At 37.8% G+C, this 25,825-nt stretch overlaps 1 protein-coding gene and 2 long non-coding RNA genes across 11 annotated transcripts; 2 read left to right on the forward strand and 1 right to left on the reverse strand.

Annotated features, from left to right (window-relative positions):
• Positions 1-215: 215 nt before the first annotated feature.
• On the forward strand, positions 216-15,023 carry LOC133743100 (uncharacterized). Of its 7 annotated transcripts, XM_062170884.1 has the most exons (6): positions 216-4,723; positions 4,814-9,191; positions 9,282-10,777; positions 11,505-13,663; positions 13,754-14,217; positions 14,271-15,023. In XM_062170884.1, the coding sequence occupies exon 1, from the start codon at positions 1,731-1,733 to the stop codon at positions 3,267-3,269; it is 1,539 nt and encodes a 512-aa protein (XP_062026868.1). In that variant the 5' UTR covers positions 216-1,730; the 3' UTR covers positions 3,270-4,723; positions 4,814-9,191; positions 9,282-10,777; positions 11,505-13,663; positions 13,754-14,217; positions 14,271-15,023. The 7 variants fall into 7 exon arrangements, with proteins under 7 accessions (XP_062026868.1, XP_062026862.1, XP_062026867.1 ...); XM_062170878.1 differs by having other exon boundaries at positions 13,754-15,023; XM_062170883.1 differs by lacking the exons at positions 11,505-13,663; positions 13,754-14,217; positions 14,271-15,023 and having other exon boundaries at positions 9,282-9,745; positions 9,799-10,551.
• Positions 15,024-15,094: 71 nt separating this feature from the next.
• Positions 15,095-16,342, forward strand: LOC133743101 (uncharacterized). Its single transcript, XR_009862941.1, has 3 exons — positions 15,095-15,706; positions 15,815-15,894; positions 16,122-16,342. It is a non-coding gene; the product is annotated as an uncharacterized LOC133743101 (long non-coding RNA).
• Positions 16,343-21,378: 5,036 nt separating this feature from the next.
• LOC133746465 (uncharacterized) lies at positions 21,379-25,650 on the reverse strand. Of its 3 annotated transcripts, XR_009864167.1 has the most exons (6): positions 25,187-25,650; positions 24,745-24,814; positions 24,255-24,405; positions 23,652-24,146; positions 21,769-22,499; positions 21,379-21,668 (listed from the first exon to the last, which is right to left on the reverse strand). It is a non-coding gene; the product is annotated as an uncharacterized LOC133746465 (long non-coding RNA). The 3 variants fall into 3 exon arrangements; XR_009864165.1 differs by lacking the exon at positions 21,769-22,499; XR_009864166.1 differs by having other exon boundaries at positions 21,379-22,499.
• Between the last annotated feature and the right edge of the window lie 175 nt (positions 25,651-25,825).

The raw sequence follows: 25,825 nt of genomic DNA on the forward strand, positions 1-25,825 counted from the left end.
GTCATTTCAAGAATGAGAAGAAAAAAAACCAGAACAAAAAAAATATATATATATATATATATTCATTTCTTCTTCTTCCCTAATCCCCACGTACCCACCACCACCCCATCTTCTCCCCGTTTCTTCCTGCAACCCCAGAAACCCAGGAACCCTATCCCACCACCACTACCACCAGTCTCCGACAAATCCTGTTCGTCCTCCGCATTGTACTGTGTTAGTACAACATGTGTTGTTGGCATTCCATTAACCACAAAAGTATTCATAAGCCATGTGATGATCTTAATTATATATTTCTATGTGCTCTGCTTTCTAAACATGAGATGGTGACTTTTGCTGTCCATGCAGGTTGTGCGCAGTGGTCTTCTTCTTCACTCTCATGCGTGGGTATCTTCTCTTCATGGTGATCATTCTGTCAAAGCATGGAGGATTAATTAAGCACCATGTGGTGGCATTGCTTTTCAGACATGAACATGGGAGCTAATCTTTCTATACTCACAACCTTGCTGTTAAAGAACAAAGGAGGGAGCCTTTGCATCTGGCTTCGATATCGTCTTGCTGCCATAGGAGAAAGAAAGAAGACCATGGCAGCTTGGTTCTCCACCTTCTTCTGACAAGAACCTTGCTGTCATGGAAGAATGGAGGAAACCACAAATCAGCTTTCAATCTCTCCTTGCTGTCCAAGATGGAAGTAGGAAGCAAGTGCCTATTCACCTCGTGATCTTCTGGTGATTTGTTAGTATTAACATATTGGCAAGGAGAGGCAATATCCCATTGAGATGGATCCGGGTGAGGAAGAAAATCTTGGAGAGGTAATTAATATCCCCTTGAGATGGATCTGGGTGAGGAAGAAAATCTTGGAGAGGTAATTAATATCCCCTTGAGATGGATCCGAGTGAAGAAGAAAGGTGAAAGCAACCATATCTTTTCCTTGCTGTCCACTCAGTGTAATCATGAAGACCTTGCTGTCTAAAATGATAGGGGGAAGCAAGCAACTGGTGATCATTCATACATGAACTTAAAGACCAAGTATGATAGTTTGTTTAATTGCAAGTATGGATATCTTGCTGTCGAAGACAGGTGGCCTTGTTCATCTTCATGGAAACCTTGCTGTCAAAGATCAAAGTGGGAGACAATTGCAGCAGGGTTCCCCATTTTAGTTGGTTATCTTGCCGAAACACAAGGCCCTACTCCAACCAAGCTTCTAGCAACTTTGACAGAATGGAATTCCTTCTTCCTCCTATATATACATGGGTATTCTGTTTGTTCTAGGTATTGAAATCGTGTTGAGTTTCAATCCCTTGATTGTAAAAGAGTCAGACTCTTTGTTGCTCTGTTTTGTTCCATGTTGAAAACAGTTTGTGAGTCTGTCCAGTAAGGATTGCAGCAGTCATTGCAATCCCACAGTTAAATGTGTAGTCTGTCCAGTAAGGATTGCAGCAGTCAGTGCAATCCCAGATTGTAAGTTAGTCAGTTCAGGAGGGATTGCCGCGGTCAGTGCAATACCTGAGTTGTAACTTTGTAATCTGTTTTGATTAGTGAATCATTGGGTTCTCAAGAGTTAGAGCCCCGCAGTGTTTTTGATCTCAATTGAGGTTTTCACTGCGTGACCAAGTTGTGTTGTGTTGTGGAATTTTCTGTTCTCTGCCCAGTATCCAAAACACGTTCATCCTTGTATTTACAATTGGCATCAGAGCGGGTTCTAAAGATTTTTAGTTGATCCGTGGTCAAGGATGGAATGTGAACGCGACAGAGCCTCTAGTTCCATAAATTGCCCGCCTTGTTTTGATGGTGAAGATTTCTCGCAATGGAAGATCATGATGAGTATCAAGCCTAAGAAAAAGGTAAAAAATGTTGCTTTCTCATCTCTTAAAATGAAAGATGTTGATGATAGTAGTTCTGTGGATTTTTCCTTACTAATCAATGAGTTTAAAAAATTTCTTAAAAATAAAAACTCTTCTGATCGTATTTTGAAAAATACACCTGAATCAAAAATGGGGCAATTATCTGAGAAATGCATTGTTAAAAAATGTAAATGTTATGAATGTGGTGGTATTGGTCATATCTCTTCTGATTGTGGAAACAAAAAGTATAGCTCACGAAATAACAGGGCTCTTAAATCGACTTGGAGCAATAGTGACGAAGATTCTCAATCTGAGAATGAAGAGGTAAATCTTGCTCTTATTTCCTCTCTTAATCATGACTTATCCGATGAGTTTGATATTAAAGTTGAAGCTTTTGATGAGGAGACAAATGAAAAATGTAAACAATTGTACAATGCTTCAAAAATTGTTCTTAAGAAAAATTTCAAACTTGAACAAGAAGTAAAGTCTTTAAGAGTGAAAAAAGAAAAAATTGAGCAAAATTTTGAAAATACTTTAAGAGAATGGGAAAAGGAACGTTCTAACCTTGTTGATAAGATTAAAGTTTTGCAGGATGAAATCAAGTCTCAAGATTGGGACAAAGAGCATGATGATCTTATTAACAAAATTAAGATATTGCATGTTGAAGTCAAGGCTCAGTCTACTCTAAATGTTTCACTAACCTATGAAAATGAGAAATTGCAGGATGAGCTATTTAAAGTCAAGGAAAGCTTCAACAAGTTCTCCATTGGGTCTGAAAAGGTTTCTAAGATGATTGGCTTTGGTAAAGTTCATAGCAACAAAGAAGGTTTAGGGTATGAAGGTGGAACTTGCAAGCCTTTGACCTTTGTAAGAGGTGTGGAATGTGAAAAGTCAATGGGCCATTCTCAAACTTCAAATGACCATGATTCTGCTCCCAAGTTGCCCAAAAGATTAGAACCGAATTTGAATTCTCAAACCAATCAGAGAGTTGCTCAGGTAAGTTCTGACAAACACAGGTATATTCACAACTCCATAAAGTTCATTCCCACTTGTCATTATTGTGGAAAATTGGGACACATACGTCCTAGATGTAATATACTTCGCAGGATCACTCAAAGTCAAAGGAAAGCATCAAAAATTAGCCCAATTGCATCGCTGCAAGCTGAGCTGAAAGAGCATCTGAAGTTGATTAAAAGGATGGCAGAGCGTATTCCAATCCCCAAAGAGCAGAATTTGAAGCAGAAGCAAATTTGGATTAAAAAAGGTTCTAATAATTGTCTTTCTGCTCATATGGATAAACTTGATAACATGTTTGAACTTGCTTCTGTTCCTATTAAACACAAATTGGCTGATTCGGTTACTAAGTCCTTAGACACAGCTCGATTTGAATCTCTTAGAAGCGACATTGGTGGGTGCTCTAAGTATTGATACTCTCACTTCACTTGATCCATTCTGCATGCATTCATAATGTATGATCTCATTGTAGTATAAGTGCATTGCTCTTTTTATTTCTGTATTTTTTATTTTTCTGGTTTCTGGAGAATCAGGATTGCATGTGTAGTTTGTATCCCGAAGTGTCTGACAGATTCATTTGAACTTAGATTGACAAGGTTTCTACTCCCTTCCTTAAATATGAGTGTGATGAGATGATTAGCATGTTTTGAACTTGTTCTTGCATCACTGTGTAATCTCGAACATGATCAACATATTCTCTATCACTTTGTATGATCACATGCACACATACTCCTTGTGGTGGTAAGTAATATTCTTGGTTGACTTGTTCTTAGTCCACACATATGAAGTTGTTAAAATGTTATTATTGCTCCTAGTTAAAAAGGTACAATATATTTGGAGCATGGCCAGGCTATTCCCAAAGTAAACAGGCCTTGGTCGTGACGAACGATATAAGGATTGGGAAGAAAAGGGAATGGTTTGGTCACCCCGGTGGTATGTAAAACTATTGACTCGAGTTGATGTGTCCTTTGGGATGTCCTTGTTACATCTAGTACCCTAAAGTCATCTGACTTGGGAGCTGCTGGCATAAAACTCATTACATGAGTCTTAGTTTTCTTGTGAAAAACTATATGTTGTGTGAAAAGGCAAAAGAAAAGATTACAAATTGTGCCCACACGGTGTTATAAGGAGAAATATCTATCGAATATGTTGGTCTATTTCTCTTCTTATGTGTGTTCTAATTTCAAGGATTCTAAGAATGTTACACACTCCATCTTGAGTTATGTTCACTTACACAACAAAGGTATAGAATACTCGATCATCTTCCAGCTTACCTTGTGGTTGTCAAAAATGGTTTACTCATGTGACCTTATCTTGTTGCATTCATGTTTATGGATTTGTGGTCGTACTCTTGTCTGAAAAGCTATGCAAATTGAATCTGTTTTTAACTCTTGGATACAAACCCACTCATTGTGTGTTTGCATTTCATTCGTGCATCCTTCATAACATGATCCCATTTAGGGGGAGTATTGATATTTGGACTATCTTCCTCTGATTGTTTCTTCTTGGGTTGGTGTCTCTTGAGCAACATCTACAGGTAATTCTTCTTCTACATTGCTTCGGCTACATAGTTGCCTTTGTCATTCCTTGACAAAAAGGGGGAGAAGATATTGTTGGCATTTTGTTTTTTCTGTTAAGGATTATTTTGCTACTACATGGCTTATTGAGTTGTGGCTTCATCATATTATTTATTTCTCACAAAGTTTGTGTGATAAATGTTTCAGGGAATGAAGGCTTCTTTCTTCCTAAGAATTCTCAAGTATTTGTTGAGGGGGAGTTAGCCATCCATATAGTAATTTTGTTAAGGAATGCCAAAGGGGGAGATTGTTAGTACAACATGTGTTGTTGGCATTCCATTAACCACAAAAGTATTCATAAGCCATGTGATGATCTTAATTATATATTTCTATGTGCTCTGCTTTCTAAACATGAGATGGTGACTTTTGCTGTCCATGCAGGTTGTGCGCAGTGGTCTTCTTCTTCACTCTCATGCGTGGGTATCTTCTCTTCATGGTGATCATTCTGTCAAAGCATGGAGGATTAATTAAGCACCATGTGGTGGCATTGCTTTTCAGACATGAACATGGGAGCTAATCTTTCTATACTCACAACCTTGCTGTTAAAGAACAAAGGAGGGAGCCTTTGCATCTGGCTTCGATATCGTCTTGCTGCCATAGGAGAAAGAAAGAAGACCATGGCAGCTTGGTTCTCCACCTTCTTCTGACAAGAACCTTGCTGTCATGGAAGAATGGAGGAAACCACAAATCAGCTTTCAATCTCTCCTTGCTGTCCAAGATGGAAGTAGGAAGCAAGTGCCTATTCACCTCGTGATCTTCTGGTGATTTGTTAGTATTAACATATTGGCAAGGAGAGGCAATATCCCATTGAGATGGATCCGGGTGAGGAAGAAAATCTTGGAGAGGTAATTAATATCCCCTTGAGATGGATCTGGGTGAGGAAGAAAATCTTGGAGAGGTAATTAATATCCCCTTGAGATGGATCCGAGTGAAGAAGAAAGGTGAAAGCAACCATATCTTTTCCTTGCTGTCCACTCAGTGTAATCATGAAGACCTTGCTGTCTAAAATGATAGGGGGAAGCAAGCAACTGGTGATCATTCATACATGAACTTAAAGACCAAGTATGATAGTTTGTTTAATTGCAAGTATGGATATCTTGCTGTCGAAGACAGGTGGCCTTGTTCATCTTCATGGAAACCTTGCTGTCAAAGATCAAAGTGGGAGACAATTGCAGCAGGGTTCCCCATTTTAGTTGGTTATCTTGCCGAAACACAAGGCCCTACTCCAACCAAGCTTCTAGCAACTTTGACAGAATGGAATTCCTTCTTCCTCCTATATATACATGGGTATTCTGTTTGTTCTAGGTATTGAAATCGTGTTGAGTTTCAATCCCTTGATTGTAAAAGAGTCAGACTCTTTGTTGCTCTGTTTTGTTCCATGTTGAAAACAGTTTGTGAGTCTGTCCAGTAAGGATTGCAGCAGTCATTGCAATCCCACAGTTAAATGTGTAGTCTGTCCAGTAAGGATTGCAGCAGTCAGTGCAATCCCAGATTGTAAGTTAGTCAGTTCAGGAGGGATTGCCGCGGTCAGTGCAATACCTGAGTTGTAACTTTGTAATCTGTTTTGATTAGTGAATCATTGGGTTCTCAAGAGTTAGAGCCCCGCAGTGTTTTTGATCTCAATTGAGGTTTTCACTGCGTGACCAAGTTGTGTTGTGTTGTGGAATTTTCTGTTCTCTGCCCAGTATCCAAAACACGTTCATCCTTGTATTTACAATTGGCATCAGAGCGGGTTCTAAAGATTTTTAGTTGATCCGTGGTCAAGGATGGAATGTGAACGCGACAGAGCCTCTAGTTCCATAAATTGCCCGCCTTGTTTTGATGGTGAAGATTTCTCGCAATGGAAGATCATGATGAGTATCAAGCCTAAGAAAAAGGTAAAAAATGTTGCTTTCTCATCTCTTAAAATGAAAGATGTTGATGATAGTAGTTCTGTGGATTTTTCCTTACTAATCAATGAGTTTAAAAAATTTCTTAAAAATAAAAACTCTTCTGATCGTATTTTGAAAAATACACCTGAATCAAAAATGGGGCAATTATCTGAGAAATGCATTGTTAAAAAATGTAAATGTTATGAATGTGGTGGTATTGGTCATATCTCTTCTGATTGTGGAAACAAAAAGTATAGCTCACGAAATAACAGGGCTCTTAAATCGACTTGGAGCAATAGTGACGAAGATTCTCAATCTGAGAATGAAGAGGTAAATCTTGCTCTTATTTCCTCTCTTAATCATGACTTATCCGATGAGTTTGATATTAAAGTTGAAGCTTTTGATGAGGAGACAAATGAAAAATGTAAACAATTGTACAATGCTTCAAAAATTGTTCTTAAGAAAAATTTCAAACTTGAACAAGAAGTAAAGTCTTTAAGAGTGAAAAAAGAAAAAATTGAGCAAAATTTTGAAAATACTTTAAGAGAATGGGAAAAGGAACGTTCTAACCTTGTTGATAAGATTAAAGTTTTGCAGGATGAAATCAAGTCTCAAGATTGGGACAAAGAGCATGATGATCTTATTAACAAAATTAAGATATTGCATGTTGAAGTCAAGGCTCAGTCTACTCTAAATGTTTCACTAACCTATGAAAATGAGAAATTGCAGGATGAGCTATTTAAAGTCAAGGAAAGCTTCAACAAGTTCTCCATTGGGTCTGAAAAGGTTTCTAAGATGATTGGCTTTGGTAAAGTTCATAGCAACAAAGAAGGTTTAGGGTATGAAGGTGGAACTTGCAAGCCTTTGACCTTTGTAAGAGGTGTGGAATGTGAAAAGTCAATGGGCCATTCTCAAACTTCAAATGACCATGATTCTGCTCCCAAGTTGCCCAAAAGATTAGAACCGAATTTGAATTCTCAAACCAATCAGAGAGTTGCTCAGGTAAGTTCTGACAAACACAGGTATATTCACAACTCCATAAAGTTCATTCCCACTTGTCATTATTGTGGAAAATTGGGACACATACGTCCTAGATGTAATATACTTCGCAGGATCACTCAAAGTCAAAGGAAAGCATCAAAAATTAGCCCAATTGCATCGCTGCAAGCTGAGCTGAAAGAGCATCTGAAGTTGATTAAAAGGATGGCAGAGTGTATTCCAATCCCCAAAGAGCAGAATTTGAAGCAGAAGCAAATTTGGATTAAAAAAGGTTCTAATAATTGTCTTTCTGCTCATATGGATAAACTTGATAACATGTTTGAACTTGCTTCTGTTCCTATTAAACACAAATTGGCTGATTCGGTTACTAAGTCCTTAGACACAGCTCGATTTGAATCTCTTAGAAGCGACATTGGTGGGTGCTCTAAGTATTGATACTCTCACTTCACTTGATCCATTCTGCATGCATTCATAATGTATGATCTCATTGTAGTATAAGTGCATTGCTCTTTTTATTTCTGTATTTTTTATTTTTCTGGTTTCTGGAGAATCAGGATTGCATGTGTAGTTTGTATCCCGAAGTGTCTGACAGATTCATTTGAACTTAGATTGACAAGGTTTCTACTCCCTTCCTTAAATATGAGTGTGATGAGATGATTAGCATGTTTTGAACTTGTTCTTGCATCACTGTGTAATCTCGAACATGATCAACATATTCTCTATCACTTTGTATGATCACATGCACACATACTCCTTGTGGTGGTAAGTAATATTCTTGGTTGACTTGTTCTTAGTCCACACATATGAAGTTGTTAAAATGTTATTATTGCTCCTAGTTAAAAAGGTACAATATATTTGGAGCATGGCCAGGCTATTCCCAAAGTAAACAGGCCTTGGTCGTGACGAACGATATAAGGATTGGGAAGAAAAGGGAATGGTTTGGTCACCCCGGTGGTATGTAAAACTATTGACTCGAGTTGATGTGTCCTTTGGGATGTCCTTGTTACATCTAGTACCCTAAAGTCATCTGACTTGGGAGCTGCTGGCATAAAACTCATTACATGAGTCTTAGTTTTCTTGTGAAAAACTATATGTTGTGTGAAAAGGCAAAAGAAAAGATTACAAATTGTGCCCACACGGTGTTATAAGGAGAAATATCTATCGAATATGTTGGTCTATTTCTCTTCTTATGTGTGTTCTAATTTCAAGGATTCTAAGAATGTTACACACTCCATCTTGAGTTATGTTCACTTACACAACAAAGGTATAGAATACTCGATCATCTTCCAGCTTACCTTGTGGTTGTCAAAAATGGTTTACTCATGTGACCTTATCTTGTTGCATTCATGTTTATGGATTTGTGGTCGTACTCTTGTCTGAAAAGCTATGCAAATTGAATCTGTTTTTAACTCTTGGATACAAACCCACTCATTGTGTGTTTGCATTTCATTCGTGCATCCTTCATAACATGATCCCATTTAGGGGGAGTATTGATATTTGGACTATCTTCCTCTGATTGTTTCTTCTTGGGTTGGTGTCTCTTGAGCAACATCTACAGGTAATTCTTCTTCTACATTGCTTCGGCTACATAGTTGCCTTTGTCATTCCTTGACAAAAAGGGGGAGAAGATATTGTTGGCATTTTGTTTTTTCTGTTAAGGATTATTTTGCTACTACATGGCTTATTGAGTTGTGGCTTCATCATATTATTTATTTCTCACAAAGTTTGTGTGATAAATGTTTCAGGGAATGAAGGCTTCTTTCTTCCTAAGAATTCTCAAGTATTTGTTGAGGGGGAGTTAGCCATCCATATAGTAATTTTGTTAAGGAATGCCAAAGGGGGAGATTGTTAGTACAACATGTGTTGTTGGCATTCCATTAACCACAAAAGTATTCATAAGCCATGTGATGATCTTAATTATATATTTCTATGTGCTCTGCTTTCTAAACATGAGATGGTGACTTTTGCTGTCCATGCAGGTTGTGCGCAGTGGTCTTCTTCTTCACTCTCATGCGTGGGTATCTTCTCTTCATGGTGATCATTCTGTCAAAGCATGGAGGATTAATTAAGCACCATGTGGTGGCATTGCTTTTCAGACATGAACATGGGAGCTAATCTTTCTATACTCACAACCTTGCTGTTAAAGAACAAAGGAGGGAGCCTTTGCATCTGGCTTCGATATCGTCTTGCTGCCATAGGAGAAAGAAAGAAGACCATGGCAGCTTGGTTCTCCACCTTCTTCTGACAAGAACCTTGCTGTCATGGAAGAATGGAGGAAACCACAAATCAGCTTTCAATCTCTCCTTGCTGTCCAAGATGGAAGTAGGAAGCAAGTGCCTATTCACCTCGTGATCTTCTGGTGATTTGTTAGTATTAACATATTGGCAAGGAGAGGCAATATCCCATTGAGATGGATCCGGGTGAGGAAGAAAATCTTGGAGAGGTAATTAATATCCCCTTGAGATGGATCTGGGTGAGGAAGAAAATCTTGGAGAGGTAATTAATATCCCCTTGAGATGGATCCGAGTGAAGAAGAAAGGTGAAAGCAACCATATCTTTTCCTTGCTGTCCACTCAGTGTAATCATGAAGACCTTGCTGTCTAAAATGATAGGGGGAAGCAAGCAACTGGTGATCATTCATACATGAACTTAAAGACCAAGTATGATAGTTTGTTTAATTGCAAGTATGGATATCTTGCTGTCGAAGACAGGTGGCCTTGTTCATCTTCATGGAAACCTTGCTGTCAAAGATCAAAGTGGGAGACAATTGCAGCAGGGTTCCCCATTTTAGTTGGTTATCTTGCCGAAACACAAGGCCCTACTCCAACCAAGCTTCTAGCAACTTTGACAGAATGGAATTCCTTCTTCCTCCTATATATACATGGGTATTCTGTTTGTTCTAGGTATTGAAATCGTGTTGAGTTTCAATCCCTTGATTGTAAAAGAGTCAGACTCTTTGTTGCTCTGTTTTGTTCCATGTTGAAAACAGTTTGTGAGTCTGTCCAGTAAGGATTGCAGCAGTCATTGCAATCCCACAGTTAAATGTGTAGTCTGTCCAGTAAGGATTGCAGCAGTCAGTGCAATCCCAGATTGTAAGTTAGTCAGTTCAGGAGGGATTGCCGCGGTCAGTGCAATACCTGAGTTGTAACTTTGTAATCTGTTTTGATTAGTGAATCATTGGGTTCTCAAGAGTTAGAGCCCCGCAGTGTTTTTGATCTCAATTGAGGTTTTCACTGCGTGACCAAGTTGTGTTGTGTTGTGGAATTTTCTGTTCTCTGCCCAGTATCCAAAACACGTTCATCCTTGTATTTACAATTGGCATCAGAGCGGGTTCTAAAGATTTTTAGTTGATCCGTGGTCAAGGATGGAATGTGAACGCGACAGAGCCTCTAGTTCCATAAATTGCCCGCCTTGTTTTGATGGTGAAGATTTCTCGCAATGGAAGATCATGATGAGTATCAAGCCTAAGAAAAAGGTAAAAAATGTTGCTTTCTCATCTCTTAAAATGAAAGATGTTGATGATAGTAGTTCTGTGGATTTTTCCTTACTAATCAATGAGTTTAAAAAATTTCTTAAAAATAAAAACTCTTCTGATCGTATTTTGAAAAATACACCTGAATCAAAAATGGGGCAATTATCTGAGAAATGCATTGTTAAAAAATGTAAATGTTATGAATGTGGTGGTATTGGTCATATCTCTTCTGATTGTGGAAACAAAAAGTATAGCTCACGAAATAACAGGGCTCTTAAATCGACTTGGAGCAATAGTGACGAAGATTCTCAATCTGAGAATGAAGAGGTAAATCTTGCTCTTATTTCCTCTCTTAATCATGACTTATCCGATGAGTTTGATATTAAAGTTGAAGCTTTTGATGAGGAGACAAATGAAAAATGTAAACAATTGTACAATGCTTCAAAAATTGTTCTTAAGAAAAATTTCAAACTTGAACAAGAATTAAGTAAAGTCTTTAAGAGTGAAAAAAGAAAAAATTGAGCAAAATTTTGAAAATACTTTAAGAGAATGGGAAAAGGAACGTTCTAACCTTGTTGATAAGATTAAAGTTTTGCAGGATGAAATCAAGTCTCAAGATTGGGACAAAGAGCATGATGATCTTATTAACAAAATTAAGATATTGCATGTTGAAGTCAAGGCTCAGTCTACTCTAAATGTTTCACTAACCTATGAAAATGAGAAATTGCAGGATGAGCTATTTAAAGTCAAGGAAAGCTTCAACAAGTTCTCCATTGGGTCTGAAAAGGTTTCTAAGATGATTGGCTTTGGTAAAGTTCATAGCAACAAAGAAGGTTTAGGGTATGAAGGTGGAACTTGCAAGCCTTTGACCTTTGTAAGAGGTGTGGAATGTGAAAAGTCAATGGGCCATTCTCAAACTTCAAATGACCATGATTCTGCTCCCAAGTTGCCCAAAAGATTAGAACCGAATTTGAATTCTCAAACCAATCAGAGAGTTGCTCAGGTAAGTTCTGACAAACACAGGTATATTCACAACTCCATAAAGTTCATTCCCACTTGTCATTATTGTGGAAAATTGGGACACATACGTCCTAGATGTAATATACTTCGCAGGATCACTCAAAGTCAAAGGAAAGCATCAAAAATTAGCCCAATTGCATCGCTGCAAGCTGAGCTGAAAGAGCATCTGAAGTTGATTAAAAGGATGGCAGAGCGTATTCCAATCCCCAAAGAGCAGAATTTGAAGCAGAAGCAAATTTGGATTAAAAAAGGTTCTAATAATTGTCTTTCTGCTCATATGGATAAACTTGATAACATGTTTGAACTTGCTTCTGTTCCTATTAAACACAAATTGGCTGATTCGGTTACTAAGTCCTTAGACACAGCTCGATTTGAATCTCTTAGAAGCGACATTGGTGGGTGCTCTAAGTATTGATACTCTCACTTCACTTGATCCATTCTGCATGCATTCATAATGTATGATCTCATTGTAGTATAAGTGCATTGCTCTTTTTATTTCTGTATTTTTTATTTTTCTGGTTTCTGGAGAATCAGGATTGCATGTGTAGTTTGTATCCCGAAGTGTCTGACAGATTCATTTGAACTTAGATTGACAAGGTTTCTACTCCCTTCCTTAAATATGAGTGTGATGAGATGATTAGCATGTTTTGAACTTGTTCTTGCATCACTGTGTAATCTCGAACATGATCAACATATTCTCTATCACTTTGTATGATCACATGCACACATACTCCTTGTGGTGGTAAGTAATATTCTTGGTTGACTTGTTCTTAGTCCACACATATGAAGTTGTTAAAATGTTATTATTGCTCCTAGTTAAAAAGGTACAATATATTTGGAGCATGGCCAGGCTATTCCCAAAGTAAACAGGCCTTGGTCGTGACGAACGATATAAGGATTGGGAAGAAAAGGGAATGGTTTGGTCACCCCGGTGGTATGTAAAACTATTGACTCGAGTTGATGTGTCCTTTGGGATGTCCTTGTTACATCTAGTACCCTAAAGTCATCTGACTTGGGAGCTGCTGGCATAAAACTCATTACATGAGTCTTAGTTTTCTTGTGAAAAACTATATGTTGTGTGAAAAGGCAAAAGAAAAGATTACAAATTGTGCCCACACGGTGTTATAAGGAGAAATATCTATCGAATATGTTGGTCTATTTCTCTTCTTATGTGTGTTCTAATTTCAAGGATTCTAAGAATGTTACACACTCCATCTTGAGTTATGTTCACTTACACAACAAAGGTATAGAATACTCGATCATCTTCCAGCTTACCTTGTGGTTGTCAAAAATGGTTTACTCATGTGACCTTATCTTGTTGCATTCATGTTTATGGATTTGTGGTCGTACTCTTGTCTGAAAAGCTATGCAAATTGAATCTGTTTTTAACTCTTGGATACAAACCCACTCATTGTGTGTTTGCATTTCATTCGTGCATCCTTCATAACATGATCCCATTTAGGGGGAGTATTGATATTTGGACTATCTTCCTCTGATTGTTTCTTCTTGGGTTGGTGTCTCTTGAGCAACATCTACAGGTAATTCTTCTTCTACATTGCTTCGGCTACATAGTTGCCTTTGTCATTCCTTGACAAAAAGGGGGAGAAGATATTGTTGGCATTTTGTTTTTTCTGTTAAGGATTATTTTGCTACTACATGGCTTATTGAGTTGTGGCTTCATCATATTATTTATTTCTCACAAAGTTTGTGTGATAAATGTTTCAGGGAATGAAGGCTTCTTTCTTCCTAAGAATTCTCAAGTATTTGTTGAGGGGGAGTTAGCCATCCATATAGTAATTTTGTTAAGGAATGCCAAAGGGGGAGATTGTTAGTACAACATGTGTTGTTGGCATTCCATTAACCACAAAAGTATTCATAAGCCATGTGATGATCTTAATTATATATTTCTATGTGCTCTGCTTTCTAAACATGAGATGGTGACTTTTGCTGTCCATGCAGGTTGTGCGCAGTGGTCTTCTTCTTCACTCTCATGCGTGGGTATCTTCTCTTCATGGTGATCATTCTGTCAAAGCATGGAGGATTAATTAAGCACCATGTGGTGGCATTGCTTTTCAGACATGAACATGGGAGCTAATCTTTCTATACTCACAACCTTGCTGTTAAAGAACAAAGGAGGGAGCCTTTGCATCTGGCTTCGATATCGTCTTGCTGCCATAGGAGAAAGAAAGAAGACCATGGCAGCTTGGTTCTCCACCTTCTTCTGACAAGAACCTTGCTGTCATGGAAGAATGGAGGAAACCACAAATCAGCTTTCAATCTCTCCTTGCTGTCCAAGATGGAAGTAGGAAGCAAGTGCCTATTCACCTCGTGATCTTCTGGTGATTTGTTAGTATTAACATATTGGCAAGGAGAGGCAATATCCCATTGAGATGGATCCGGGTGAGGAAGAAAATCTTGGAGAGGTAATTAATATCCCCTTGAGATGGATCTGGGTGAGGAAGAAAATCTTGGAGAGGTAATTAATATCCCCTTGAGATGGATCCGAGTGAAGAAGAAAGGTGAAAGCAACCATATCTTTTCCTTGCTGTCCACTCAGTGTAATCATGAAGACCTTGCTGTCTAAAATGATAGGGGGAAGCAAGCAACTGGTGATCATTCATACATGAACTTAAAGACCAAGTATGATAGTTTGTTTAATTGCAAGTATGGATATCTTGCTGTCGAAGACAGGTGGCCTTGTTCATCTTCATGGAAACCTTGCTGTCAAAGATCAAAGTGGGAGACAATTGCAGCAGGGTTCCCCATTTTAGTTGGTTATCTTGCCGAAACACAAGGCCCTACTCCAACCAAGCTTCTAGCAACTTTGACAGAATGGAATTCCTTCTTCCTCCTATATATACATGGGTATTCTGTTTGTTCTAGGTATTGAAATCGTGTTGAGTTTCAATCCCTTGATTGTAAAAGAGTCAGACTCTTTGTTGCTCTGTTTTGTTCCATGTTGAAAACAGTTTGTGAGTCTGTCCAGTAAGGATTGCAGCAGTCATTGCAATCCCACAGTTAAATGTGTAGTCTGTCCAGTAAGGATTGCAGCAGTCAGTGCAATCCCAGATTGTAAGTTAGTCAGTTCAGGAGGGATTGCCGCGGTCAGTGCAATACCTGAGTTGTAACTTTGTAATCTGTTTTGATTAGTGAATCATTGGGTTCTCAAGAGTTAGAGCCCCGCAGTGTTTTTGATCTCAATTGAGGTTTTCACTGCGTGACCAAGTTGTGTTGTGTTGTGGAATTTTCTGTTCTCTGCCCAGTATCCAAAACACGTTCATCCTTGTATTTACATACTGTGACGCCAGAAACCACCTCACGCGCCGATCTCATCAGTACCCAGAAATGCTCTGGGCACCCATTGTTCGGCCATGGCCGCTCCACCTCTTCTTTTTCTCGTTGTTTCCTCCTCTTTTCCTCACTCCTGCAGAATTCTCCGATTCTCGAAACGAAGATGCTTCTCCGTTTGCTTCTGGGTCGGGCCTGCACGAGTGCAGATTGGATTTTCTAGGTGGCGGCGGCGAGGGGCTCTGGGCGCGGTCAACCTGGCTTGGGATCAGGTCTCGGATCCTGCATCTCGGTGCTGGCTAGCTCCTCTGCTGGCCAATGCCAGTGGCTAGTGGCTATGCGGTTCTTTGCAGCGGTCTGGGTTCGGGCGCGATCTTTGCAGTCGTGGGATTTTACCTGGATTTTAGTCGGGCTAGGCGGAGACTAGGCGTCCTTGGCGGGTTGAGCTAGGCGCTGGGCGCTAGGAGAAATCCAAATCGACTCTAGGTTTAGTACTGTGCAATGACTGTAGTCGCCGTCTTTCCTCTATCTCTCTCTCCGGCACGGCCGCGTGGCCTCCTTTGCTCTCCATCCTCTCCTCGACGGTGACGCCGTGACGGACTGACGGTGGTACTTGCCTAATTGGTAAGATCGAATTTCTGGGTTTTCACTTTCTGGGTAATTCATAATTGTTTCAACTTTCAATCGATCTGTCTCATGAACATCTCCACTTTTTGGGTTATCACTTTTCAGTCGAAGTCTCAAACTGGTCATTGCTTTTGGTTGCTCTCTTCCAAATTCTGGGTTCGATTCTTCAGTCGAAGTCTTGCTTGGTAAGTTGCTGCTTTGCTGGATATTCACTAGTGTATGATTCTGGGTTGCTCTTGTTTTGAGTATGAATATTTTCTTTTTGTACTGATTTGAGACTTTGAGTGATTTCAAATTTCGCAATTTGCAATTGAGTTGTATACTTGAGTATGCATAGTTGTATGATTTCAGATTTGGCAATTTGCAATTGAGTATGAATATTTGCTTTCTGGGTTCGTTTTCTTTTTGCCAGAAACTGTTGGATGACTTGGATCGTGGCAGCAAATAATCCAAGCATTGGTCTATCAGTGTATCTGTTATTCTGTTTTGAACTTGTAGACTTTTTGGGCATTTAGCATTTGGCATCTGTTTTTCCAATATTGAAATTGTATCTGATAATGATAGGAAATTAGGAATCATAGGATTGATAGCTATTGATATTGACTGATGCTCTGATGGACAACTGGACAAGTCATTTAGTTATGAACGTATGACTCTTTTTTCAAGTTTGACTCTTTTTTCAAACATTATAATACATTTTATATTTTTAGTTATATAATCATATGTTATAAAAATAAAAATAAAATTTAGCCCTGAAAGTTTTTTTTTTTGGCCTTTTTGGTCCTGAAATGACCATTTTAGCCCTGAAAGTGGGTCCCATAATCAGATTTAATGTTTGATTTAGACGGAATCTGGGAAATTGGACACGGTTGAGGAAAATTGACAAGCTCGGGGGAAAACTGATTAAATTGAGAGGACATGGAGTAACATGAAATTACCCCCAAATCTCAAGGGGGTAAACTAAATTTAATCCTAAAAAAATCATATGATAGGCAACGATTATTAAAAATTACTCCGCAAAATAATCAACAAGAACATTATAAGCTATTGAGTTGGTAAGTCTAGATGTGCTCATGACGGAATTAGGATTGCAACAACAAACTAATTTACGATGTAAAAGTTAGGGGTAAAAAAAATGAAAACTTACCATAATTTGTATCTCTTCATTTGATCAATTCTCAAGTTTCAACTAGGCTTAACATTATCAATGGTTTTATAATTATTAGGAGGAATCTAATTGCTTGTTTTATGTGCAAAATGAAGAAAAGAAAGATGCAAGAGAAATCCCACTTACAACAGCTAGATGCAAGAGAAATCCCACGCTTTGCAAAAAATCATCAGAGAGTATGCAACCCCGCAACACCTTCCAGGCCAACAGCGGAGGAATGTATTTAGACCAAGTTAGCTTACCCCAATCCAACAAAGGAGCACGGGGGGCGTAAAAACTTGAAAGCTTCCTGTTACCTTACTTGCATCCACAACGGATAAAATTAACAAGGGAAAACATCACAAACCATGCACCAACTATTGACAATTCTACACTTCAGTATACCAACTTTCATAACTATAATAATGGTATACCAAGTTTACTCAGATCTTTCACTTTAGTGTACACCGTTAACTTTTATGTTAAATAACCCCAAGTACAGTTACAAAAAAAAAAAAAAATTTGACAGAGTGTAATGGGCCCATACTCCTGAATTTGTTTATTTGACATATTGCAGTTTTAGATTTATCGTCAATACTCGAAGGTAAACAGTTAAGTTTTAATATTCATAATTTATATCCTTACTAGAAAAGAGCTGCTTACTATTTGCAAAGAAACAAACCAAGAATTGTCAGAAGAAAGAAAAAGGTTAAAAAATCTAAAAGATTTTAGATCAAGGCTTGATAGAAAAACTCCCAAAAATTGAAATATTATTTTCCGGATTCAGAAAAGAATCTACAAAGTTGAAGAACATATCAAAATTATTAAAGAAACTTTTGAAGAAGAACAAAAATCTCTTGATTAATTGAGCATTGGTTAGATCCGACTAAGTTAGTATCAGAGCCTGCTTAAAGCCTCAAAGAGAATCCCTCATGGGAACAATGTTTGAAATAATAATAGAGAAATCAAATTCTCTATTAAAACTTTCTGATGAAAAACATCAGAACTTATTAAAAGAACTATCTAGCGTTTAACCAAAAAAAAAAAAAAACTATTATATCAAGAATCTTCCAAAAAATGAAGAAGACCAGCTAACAAGTGTTGGTAGAAAAATCAATGATCAAAATGAAATACTAGATTCTTTCAAAAAATTATTAAAAGGCTAGTTTTTATTTGGGATTGTTTTGCATGGTATCTTTTATTTTATCGTCCAATTTAACGGCAAAACTTAACGGTGTTAACTTGATATACCAAAATGATGTTGAAATGCAAAGTTCATACACCAATTTGATAGTTTTCAAAGTTCATAACCAAAGTGTAAAATCATCCATACTTCATACACTGTTTGTGAAAATATCCTAATTAACAAAGAAACTTGCCCACTCTGAATAACCCCCTTTGTGCCGGATAATTGGCTCGAAGGTCAAAGCAAAAAAAACAAAAAAACAAAAAAAAAAATTAAACTCAAATGGAGAGGCCAAAACTTGATACCCCAAGGCTATGGCCTGAAATAGCCAGACATTCGCTGTTTTTCTTTCTAAAACAGAACATGATTACATGATCTAATCCCTACTCATTAACGCCTTGAGATTGCACAAGACTGGTCCAACCAGAAACTGTTAACCACCTGCCAAGCCGTAAGTGTATGTTCTTAAGTACCCATGCGATTAGTTCCTGTCCTTGGTTTTAAAGAGAAAGGGGTATGTGGCTTTACTGAAAGAGAGTGAATATAATCCAGGGACTCAAAAGCAGATTCACAACAGTGCAAGAATCAACTCTACCTCCAAAGCCAAATAAGAACCTTATATAAACGACATTTACCTACTTCAAGAACCTTTTTTTGAGAATTCAATTGAACTGATATTAAGTTTAAGGGACAAAGGCCTAAATTCACAGGAAAACGTTGAAGCCAAACACCAGAATCATGTCTAAGGCTACCACCGGCAAACATAAGACCCAAGTCACTTTAAAGGCCACCATCTAAGAAGAAGCATATTGGTAACTCAAATGATTACACCAAGAAGGGTGGTGGAACCCGGCTCAAAAATGATCTTGCAACGCCACTCCCATATATGCCAGAAACTGCAGGAAATAAACAATACAAAGGAACTCATACTTCTCAGTAGACTTGGACTTGAAATTGTGATATAACCCATCCCAAAAATCAAGAGACGTGAATCTAGTAAAATCATTTTTCACCATGGAAATCCCTAGTTCTCATAGACACACTGCAGCTCTTTAAAAGATGATCGAGCGATTCAGTTGGAGCAGCATCTGAGACAAATAGCATCACAAGCCAACCCTCTTTGCATTCTAGCTTTAAAATTCAACAATCTATATTGGTAGAGAAAGTTTTAAACTTGGGGTGAAGCTGCAAATGCCAAATAAAATAGCATTTCCAATACAGCACATTTATAACAGGACATTTGTAGGCTGAACTTACGGAAACTGCCCTTAGAAGATAAACCCCAAGTAAACTCTAGTTGGGCCACCAGCATTCAATACCCAATATTTTACAATGATGTCATCAGAGAGGAGCTCCTGAATCATTTGTAAATCCCAGCTAGCATTGTGCCAGAAACTCAGAAATATTGATTTATAGTAGTGGCAAATTGAGATAAAGGCACATATACCTGTCAAATAAAGCAATTATCCTCCAACTCTCACCTATCCATTTAAGGCCTCCAGGTAAAGGCTTAGCCGTATAATGAATCCAAACACCAGGTACTTGAGCTTATAGAAAATTCAGATCTGTAAAGGCAAGAATGCCTCTGCTTTTTCGTACACTTCCCGTTTAAAAGTTGATCCTAGAGGCCTTTTAATTTTGCAAAGGCCTACCCAACTAGACCCAGCATACTAAGCCTGCTTCATCATAGTAGTATTCTTTAGGCCTAGCATAAACCAACATGACAATTTGGTCTGCAAACGGAATTCCATTAAACAAGATCAATCTTTCTTTTCTCCTCATTGTGTCCCCAAGAGAAGTTCTTGTTCCACATATCCACTTGTACCTGCCATTGAATGAATATGGCTCTTCCAAGAACCTGCCATATGCCTACCACATTGACAACAAACTAATGAGAAAAGTGAACAATGAACAAATTAACCCCACTGATTCCATGAGTTCTACACAAGGGAATAAGGAACAGACAGAGATAGTGTGATATAGCAAGTATGCAATCATAATTAAACGAAGCAATAAACGAATCCAATGAATACCTCGCAGCAATAAACACATAATGAAGATCAATAATACTAAACTACTAATAGATAATATTGAAACTATTCCCCGTTAGAGCACATTGTCTCTCAGATTTCTCAAGATGCCAATGCAAGAGCAATCTATTTGAACAATCTATAGCAGAAGATTAGTAAAATATTGAAACTTTATCTTTGGATATCTCAGCAAATTGAATCCAACATCTCTTAAAGCCCCAAAAGCTAATGTCCATGCGGTGATCTTCTGGCTTACATTTTCTATTTTTGATTTTTTCTTTCTTTCTATTTCTTAATCCTTCTTTGTGTTTGGGGTATGTGTTGGGTATGTGTTTTTGCAGGTTACTAACCCAACAACGATCCAATTGAACAGGTAATAATCGAAATTACAATTACCAATTTAAGTGTTCTTATTTAGTTGATTGCCGGTACTCCGGTAGGTATTGGCACCATTGAGTGCCAGAAAAAAAAACATAACTATGTCAGACGTGTTGAAATTCCCAATTGTCTTACGTTCACCGTGCAATGAGTTCATCCAATGCAACAGATCTTTTGTTGGACTATGTATGTTCTAACAAACTACAAAGTGAAGATCTAATCTTTTACACTATCAAAAATAGGAAGAAAAAAAATTCTCTGCTACTTTCTTGAATTCCACAAATGACAAACGCTCCAAAGTCATTGCTAGAAAAATCACACACACCCACATTATAGCTTAAACAATTAAATTATCATTATGTCCAAAACAGAAGTGAATTTGTTACACAGTGGGTGATTTGTATAGAACATATCCGAGGAAGTACCTTTTCGTACATAATACTTGGTATGAACTTGATTGAGAACTCCCAAGCTAAATTGTGCATATCTACTCCACCCATATGGCAAATTTGACGAATCCGCAACATCCAAATACATAGGCTATGTTTGGTATGGCTGTGCTTCTCAGAAAAGCTCGATTCTGCTTATTTCTTAAAATAAGTGGCTGAAAAGCAAAGTAGCTGAGTGTTTGGTAAACTGGCTTTTTATAAGTGCTGTCAGTGACAAAAGCAGTGTCAAAGTGTTTGGTAAACTCAAACTGACTTGTGCTTTTTGTTTGTGGAATGACTAAATTAGACATAAGAGATTATTTTGCCATGATTGTTTGGTAATACAATGTTGTTCAAATGTTCTTGTTATCATTTTAATCTTTATTATGGCGTGATAAATTTTTGTTAACTTTTAATTTTTATAAATCACAGTGACCATATGATTAATATTAGATAACCGAATTCTAGTTTTTTAGTTCATTTTACCTAATGCACAATAATAATCAATTGGAAATCAAATTGAATGCAAACCATGATCAATATTTGTACCAAAAGCCTTGTGATACATCAATTTATCAAATACTGAATTTAAGGAACATTGTTCTTGCATTCATACATTTCAATTTTCAAGTTTTCCTAGCTAAGTTTTACATGATGAAAGATAATATAACTTGCTGCGTTGCTTGGTATTCCGCTTGATCTCCCAATGACTCTGAATTAATACCAGCTGCAGCAACATACATATCAAGTTTTCCTATTGGTATTCCAGTTCCAAGAACTCCAAGGTCACCTATCCAGTAGGAAAAGAAACCAAGAGACTTTTAGTATAAAACAAAGGAAAATGAAGGATAATGATGAAAAATAAAAGCAGGGGATGGCAACAAGCATACCCATGTATCTCTTTAAACCACTTATCCACACAAAATATGTTACAAAATTATGTGATGGAGCTCCATTGATATTATCCATTTGTAATCTCCAAAGTGCAGACAGAGTAAAAACTGTAACATGTGAAAGGATGCCGTATCTACATTCTTCAAACCAGGAAGCATATTTGAAAGGAATACAAGCATATAGAGATGCTCTAGCTATACAAAGTATGTAACCAAAAAGTTGAAAAACACATGGACATGTTCCCACAGAACAGTGAGATATGAGAATATAATGAGATTCTGAATATCACTTTCCCTATAAAATAATTTTATCAATTTCTAAGTTTAATCACTGCCTTGAATGATGACATCCAGAAAACCTTTTTAACACCAGAAACGAGCAATTAATAGTAGTGCAGTGACAGCAACATATACAGAAACGGATTCAACTTCCACACAACCTGCTTGAAACCTGTGTCATTCATTTAACCAGGCTTTCCTAACATATACTTGCCAGAACTTCCATACTGAGATTAATAAGCGCCAGTAGAAAAATATTAAACGCATTTTAAACAAATTTCTCCTTGAGAGAGTTGAGGAAAGGGTAACCAATGGTATTTTAAACGTATTGTTCCAGATATTTTTAGCAAAATGGACGACATCCTGACCTGTGAATCTGTGATGGTGGACAGGGGGAATAGACAGAAGAGAATGAAGAATGCAGAATGAAGGAACAAGCAAAAACGGAACTGCAGAATGAAGGAACAAGCATAACCATACATGTTACATAGCTATTTACATTCTGGAATTTATATATGTAGTATAAAATTCATTTTTTTGTAGAATCAAATATTACAAAAACTATTATTATTAAATGGAGTCTACCCCTTACGGGTACTATTGTTATTAAAATACTCTGGGTGCTTCTTCATATTATCATATACATACATGTTAGACTAGTATATTAAAAGGTAAAATTCCACTGGAGGCCAACAGACCATGCTAAACAATTGGATAAAGAATGGAAAGATATGCTTCTAGCTCATGACAAGATATGGGACCAGAATTCTATCCAAAAAAAAAAAGATATGGGACCAGAATGGGTTTCATGATCTAGTAAGAAAGTAGTTAGGACTTAGGAGCATCTGATCTATCAGGTTCTGCAAATGGAGCAAAGGTAGCAGAGAAACTAAGGTTTGAGCAAATCAGGACCAACAACAAACTAAAACTAAGGTTTGAGCAAATCATGACCAATAACAAACTAAGCAACTGGCAGGAGCAAATCCTAATCCTGCAGCAATGTAAATTATCATCAAGACCAGTAACAAACAAAGTAACTAGCAGAAGCAAATCCTAATCTTGCAGCACAGAGAGTGCAAATTATCATCAATCTATAACTCTATCTAATCAAGTGAAATAAAAACAACAAGCAACCAGTACAGAGAGTGAGAGCAGAGAGTAAATTCCAATCTATACAGCTGAATCTAATCTTGCATCACAGAGTGTATAATCCCAATCTATAACTGTTGCATAACCATGATGTTGAGATCAGTATCCAAAACCAGAAGGCAACAGTTCCCAAAATTAACACTCCTCAGTTCCAAAATTACAGTTCCAACTTAAATATCTACTTACATGGGTCTATACCAATTGCAGAATATCAACATCTCAAACATTTAAAAGCATCACAACAGTCTTTTGTGTCTGTGCTAGAAGTAGAAACAAAAGGGGATCAACACCAATCAACACAAGAGAAAAGGGTCCAGAAAATTCACCAAATTAAACAAAATCGAACTCAACCCACTGATATCAAATGATACAAGGACGCTGGCAGTACTCAAATCATAGGCCTTCATCAAAATCATAGAAATTTGAAACTGAAATTGATAAAAAAAACTAACCTGAATCAAATCGCCAAGCAGCCTTGCTTGAGTGAGGCTTCGATTTCCAACCCAAAATCGAGATGAAAGGCAAGATGAGGCGGCGTCAGAGGGAGAGAGATTGATTGATGGGGTGTCTGTGATCAGAGATTGATGCAGCGTCTGTGATGAGAGGGAGAGAGATTGCTGTGGCATCATCTATCAAGACGGGTTTCATGGCAATCAAGTAATTGCCTCAACCAAGAGAGGATAGAGACCGGTATTATCAAAATTTCATTAATCTACAGTAACCAGCGCCACAGTGATTTCCTGGCTTCTGGCTTTTAAAAGCAAGGGGGAGGCCGCTTCTGCTTTTCGACGGAAGCCACAGCAGCTTCTGGAGAAAGCTGATGAGAAGTTGGCTTACCAAACACTTATGGGTCTTCTGCTTATAAGCAGGGGAGCTAAAAAGCCCCCCCAAACACAGCCATAGACAAATGATCAACATTGTTTCCCTTGGGAAAAATAAGCACACGCCTGCCAAAGCAAAGCAAAGCAAAGAGATACATATCAAAGGAAACCAGAGAGGAACAAGTATATCAAAGCAAAGCAGCAATGTGAAAAAGAAAGAAATGATGACGATACCATTTATAGCCACCAACAACGAATATGTCAGAATAAAGCTTCTTTGTATTCATCCTAGAAAAGTTGTCAATTCTCCATGTGAATCTCGATGAAGGAGGATCTTCTACTGGTTGGTTCTCCACATTATTAGCATTTTCAGGCTGTGCAACAACTAATGATTTGCAAAGGCAACAAAAGTAAAGAAATAGGTTACAACAATTTCATTTAACCAGTACTTCACAATAAAGATTAAAAAAAAAATGTAGTGCAATATAATATAAAACATTGACATTGTGCGCAGTCATCAATGAAAAACTAAAATGATAAAGTTCATTTCAGAACTATGGCCGAGAAACATCTAAATGAATAGATATTTAGCTGAGAACTCTTTCGTTTCGATTTAACTTAAAATACTTTTCATGTAATCGAAACACAACCACAGTCTACCACTTATCCCCAATAATCAAAAAATTGAGCATAAGAAGAAAGACATAGTGACGGGTCAGCATACCATCCATGGGCTGGTGATTGTTTTCAGGCAAATCCGAGGCCGGAACAAGCATCTCCTCGTCCTCTGGTTGCTGCAAAACAAAACAAAACAAGAGAGGCGAAAATGAAATTAGAGCGTCATCGTTTGGGGCACACCAAAACAAAGCCCTATTATATCAATTCCAACAAAACCCTAAAAATCCTGAACAGCAGCGAAATCACAACAAAGTTGAAAGCAAAAAGCCCTAGACAATCCCAAATTCCACTTCCTTTTTCCAAGAGAGAGCGCGATTAACACACAGTAAAATAAAACAAAGCTAGGGATGATGAACAAGCCAGAAGATAATAATCGAAAACATAGTTACATTTTTTTTCTGGCACTCAATGGTGCCAATACCTACCGGAGTACCGGCAATCAACTAAATAAGAACACTTAAATTGGTAATTGTAATTTCGATTATTACCTGTTCAATTGGATCGTTGTTGGGTTAGTAACCTGCAAAAACACGTACCCCAAACACAAAGAAGGATTAAGAAATAGAAAGAAAAAAAATCAAAAATAGAAAATGTAAGCCAGAAGATCACCGCATGAGTACGGATCTTCTGGCGTTGCAATTCTTCTGCGAATTTTTCGCGTTCTGTCCTGAGGGCCTCGAGAACAAACTCGGAATCTAGGACAGAGAGTACGAAAACCGTACTGAGATTGAAGGCCACGTCATCGAGAAATCCGGGTTGGGATTTTAGGGCAGGGGCAGCAGCTCTGCGCGGTCGGAAGCAAATCGACGAATTGCTCCGATTAAACGGAGACGGAGTCCGATAAGACTCCGACCCGATTGGAGACGACCCGTCATCAACCTTATTCATGACCCAAGCAGATATCAGAAAAGAAATGCAGAAATGGGTCGGAGAAACTGAGAGAGAGTCAGACTCAGAAGTCAGTATATATAGGTAAGCATCAATGTGCCAGCTGGCATGCCAGATAGATGCCAGCTGGATATTCTGTTTTCTTTTTAGAAAAATTGGATATTTTGTTTTTTTTTGTTTTTTTTTTTTTGAAGAGAAATTGGATATTTTGTTTTCTTTTTAGAAAAATTAAATTCACT

This window comes from Rosa rugosa, chromosome 4 (assembly GCF_958449725.1).
Source record: "Rosa rugosa chromosome 4, drRosRugo1.1, whole genome shotgun sequence".
Taxonomy (NCBI): Eukaryota; Viridiplantae; Streptophyta; class Magnoliopsida; order Rosales; family Rosaceae; genus Rosa; species Rosa rugosa.

Coding starts and splice junctions, on each gene's coding strand:
- LOC133743100 (XM_062170878.1), top strand. CDS start 1,731: ATGGAATGTGAACGCGACAGAGCCTCTAGTTCCATAAATTGCCCGCCT.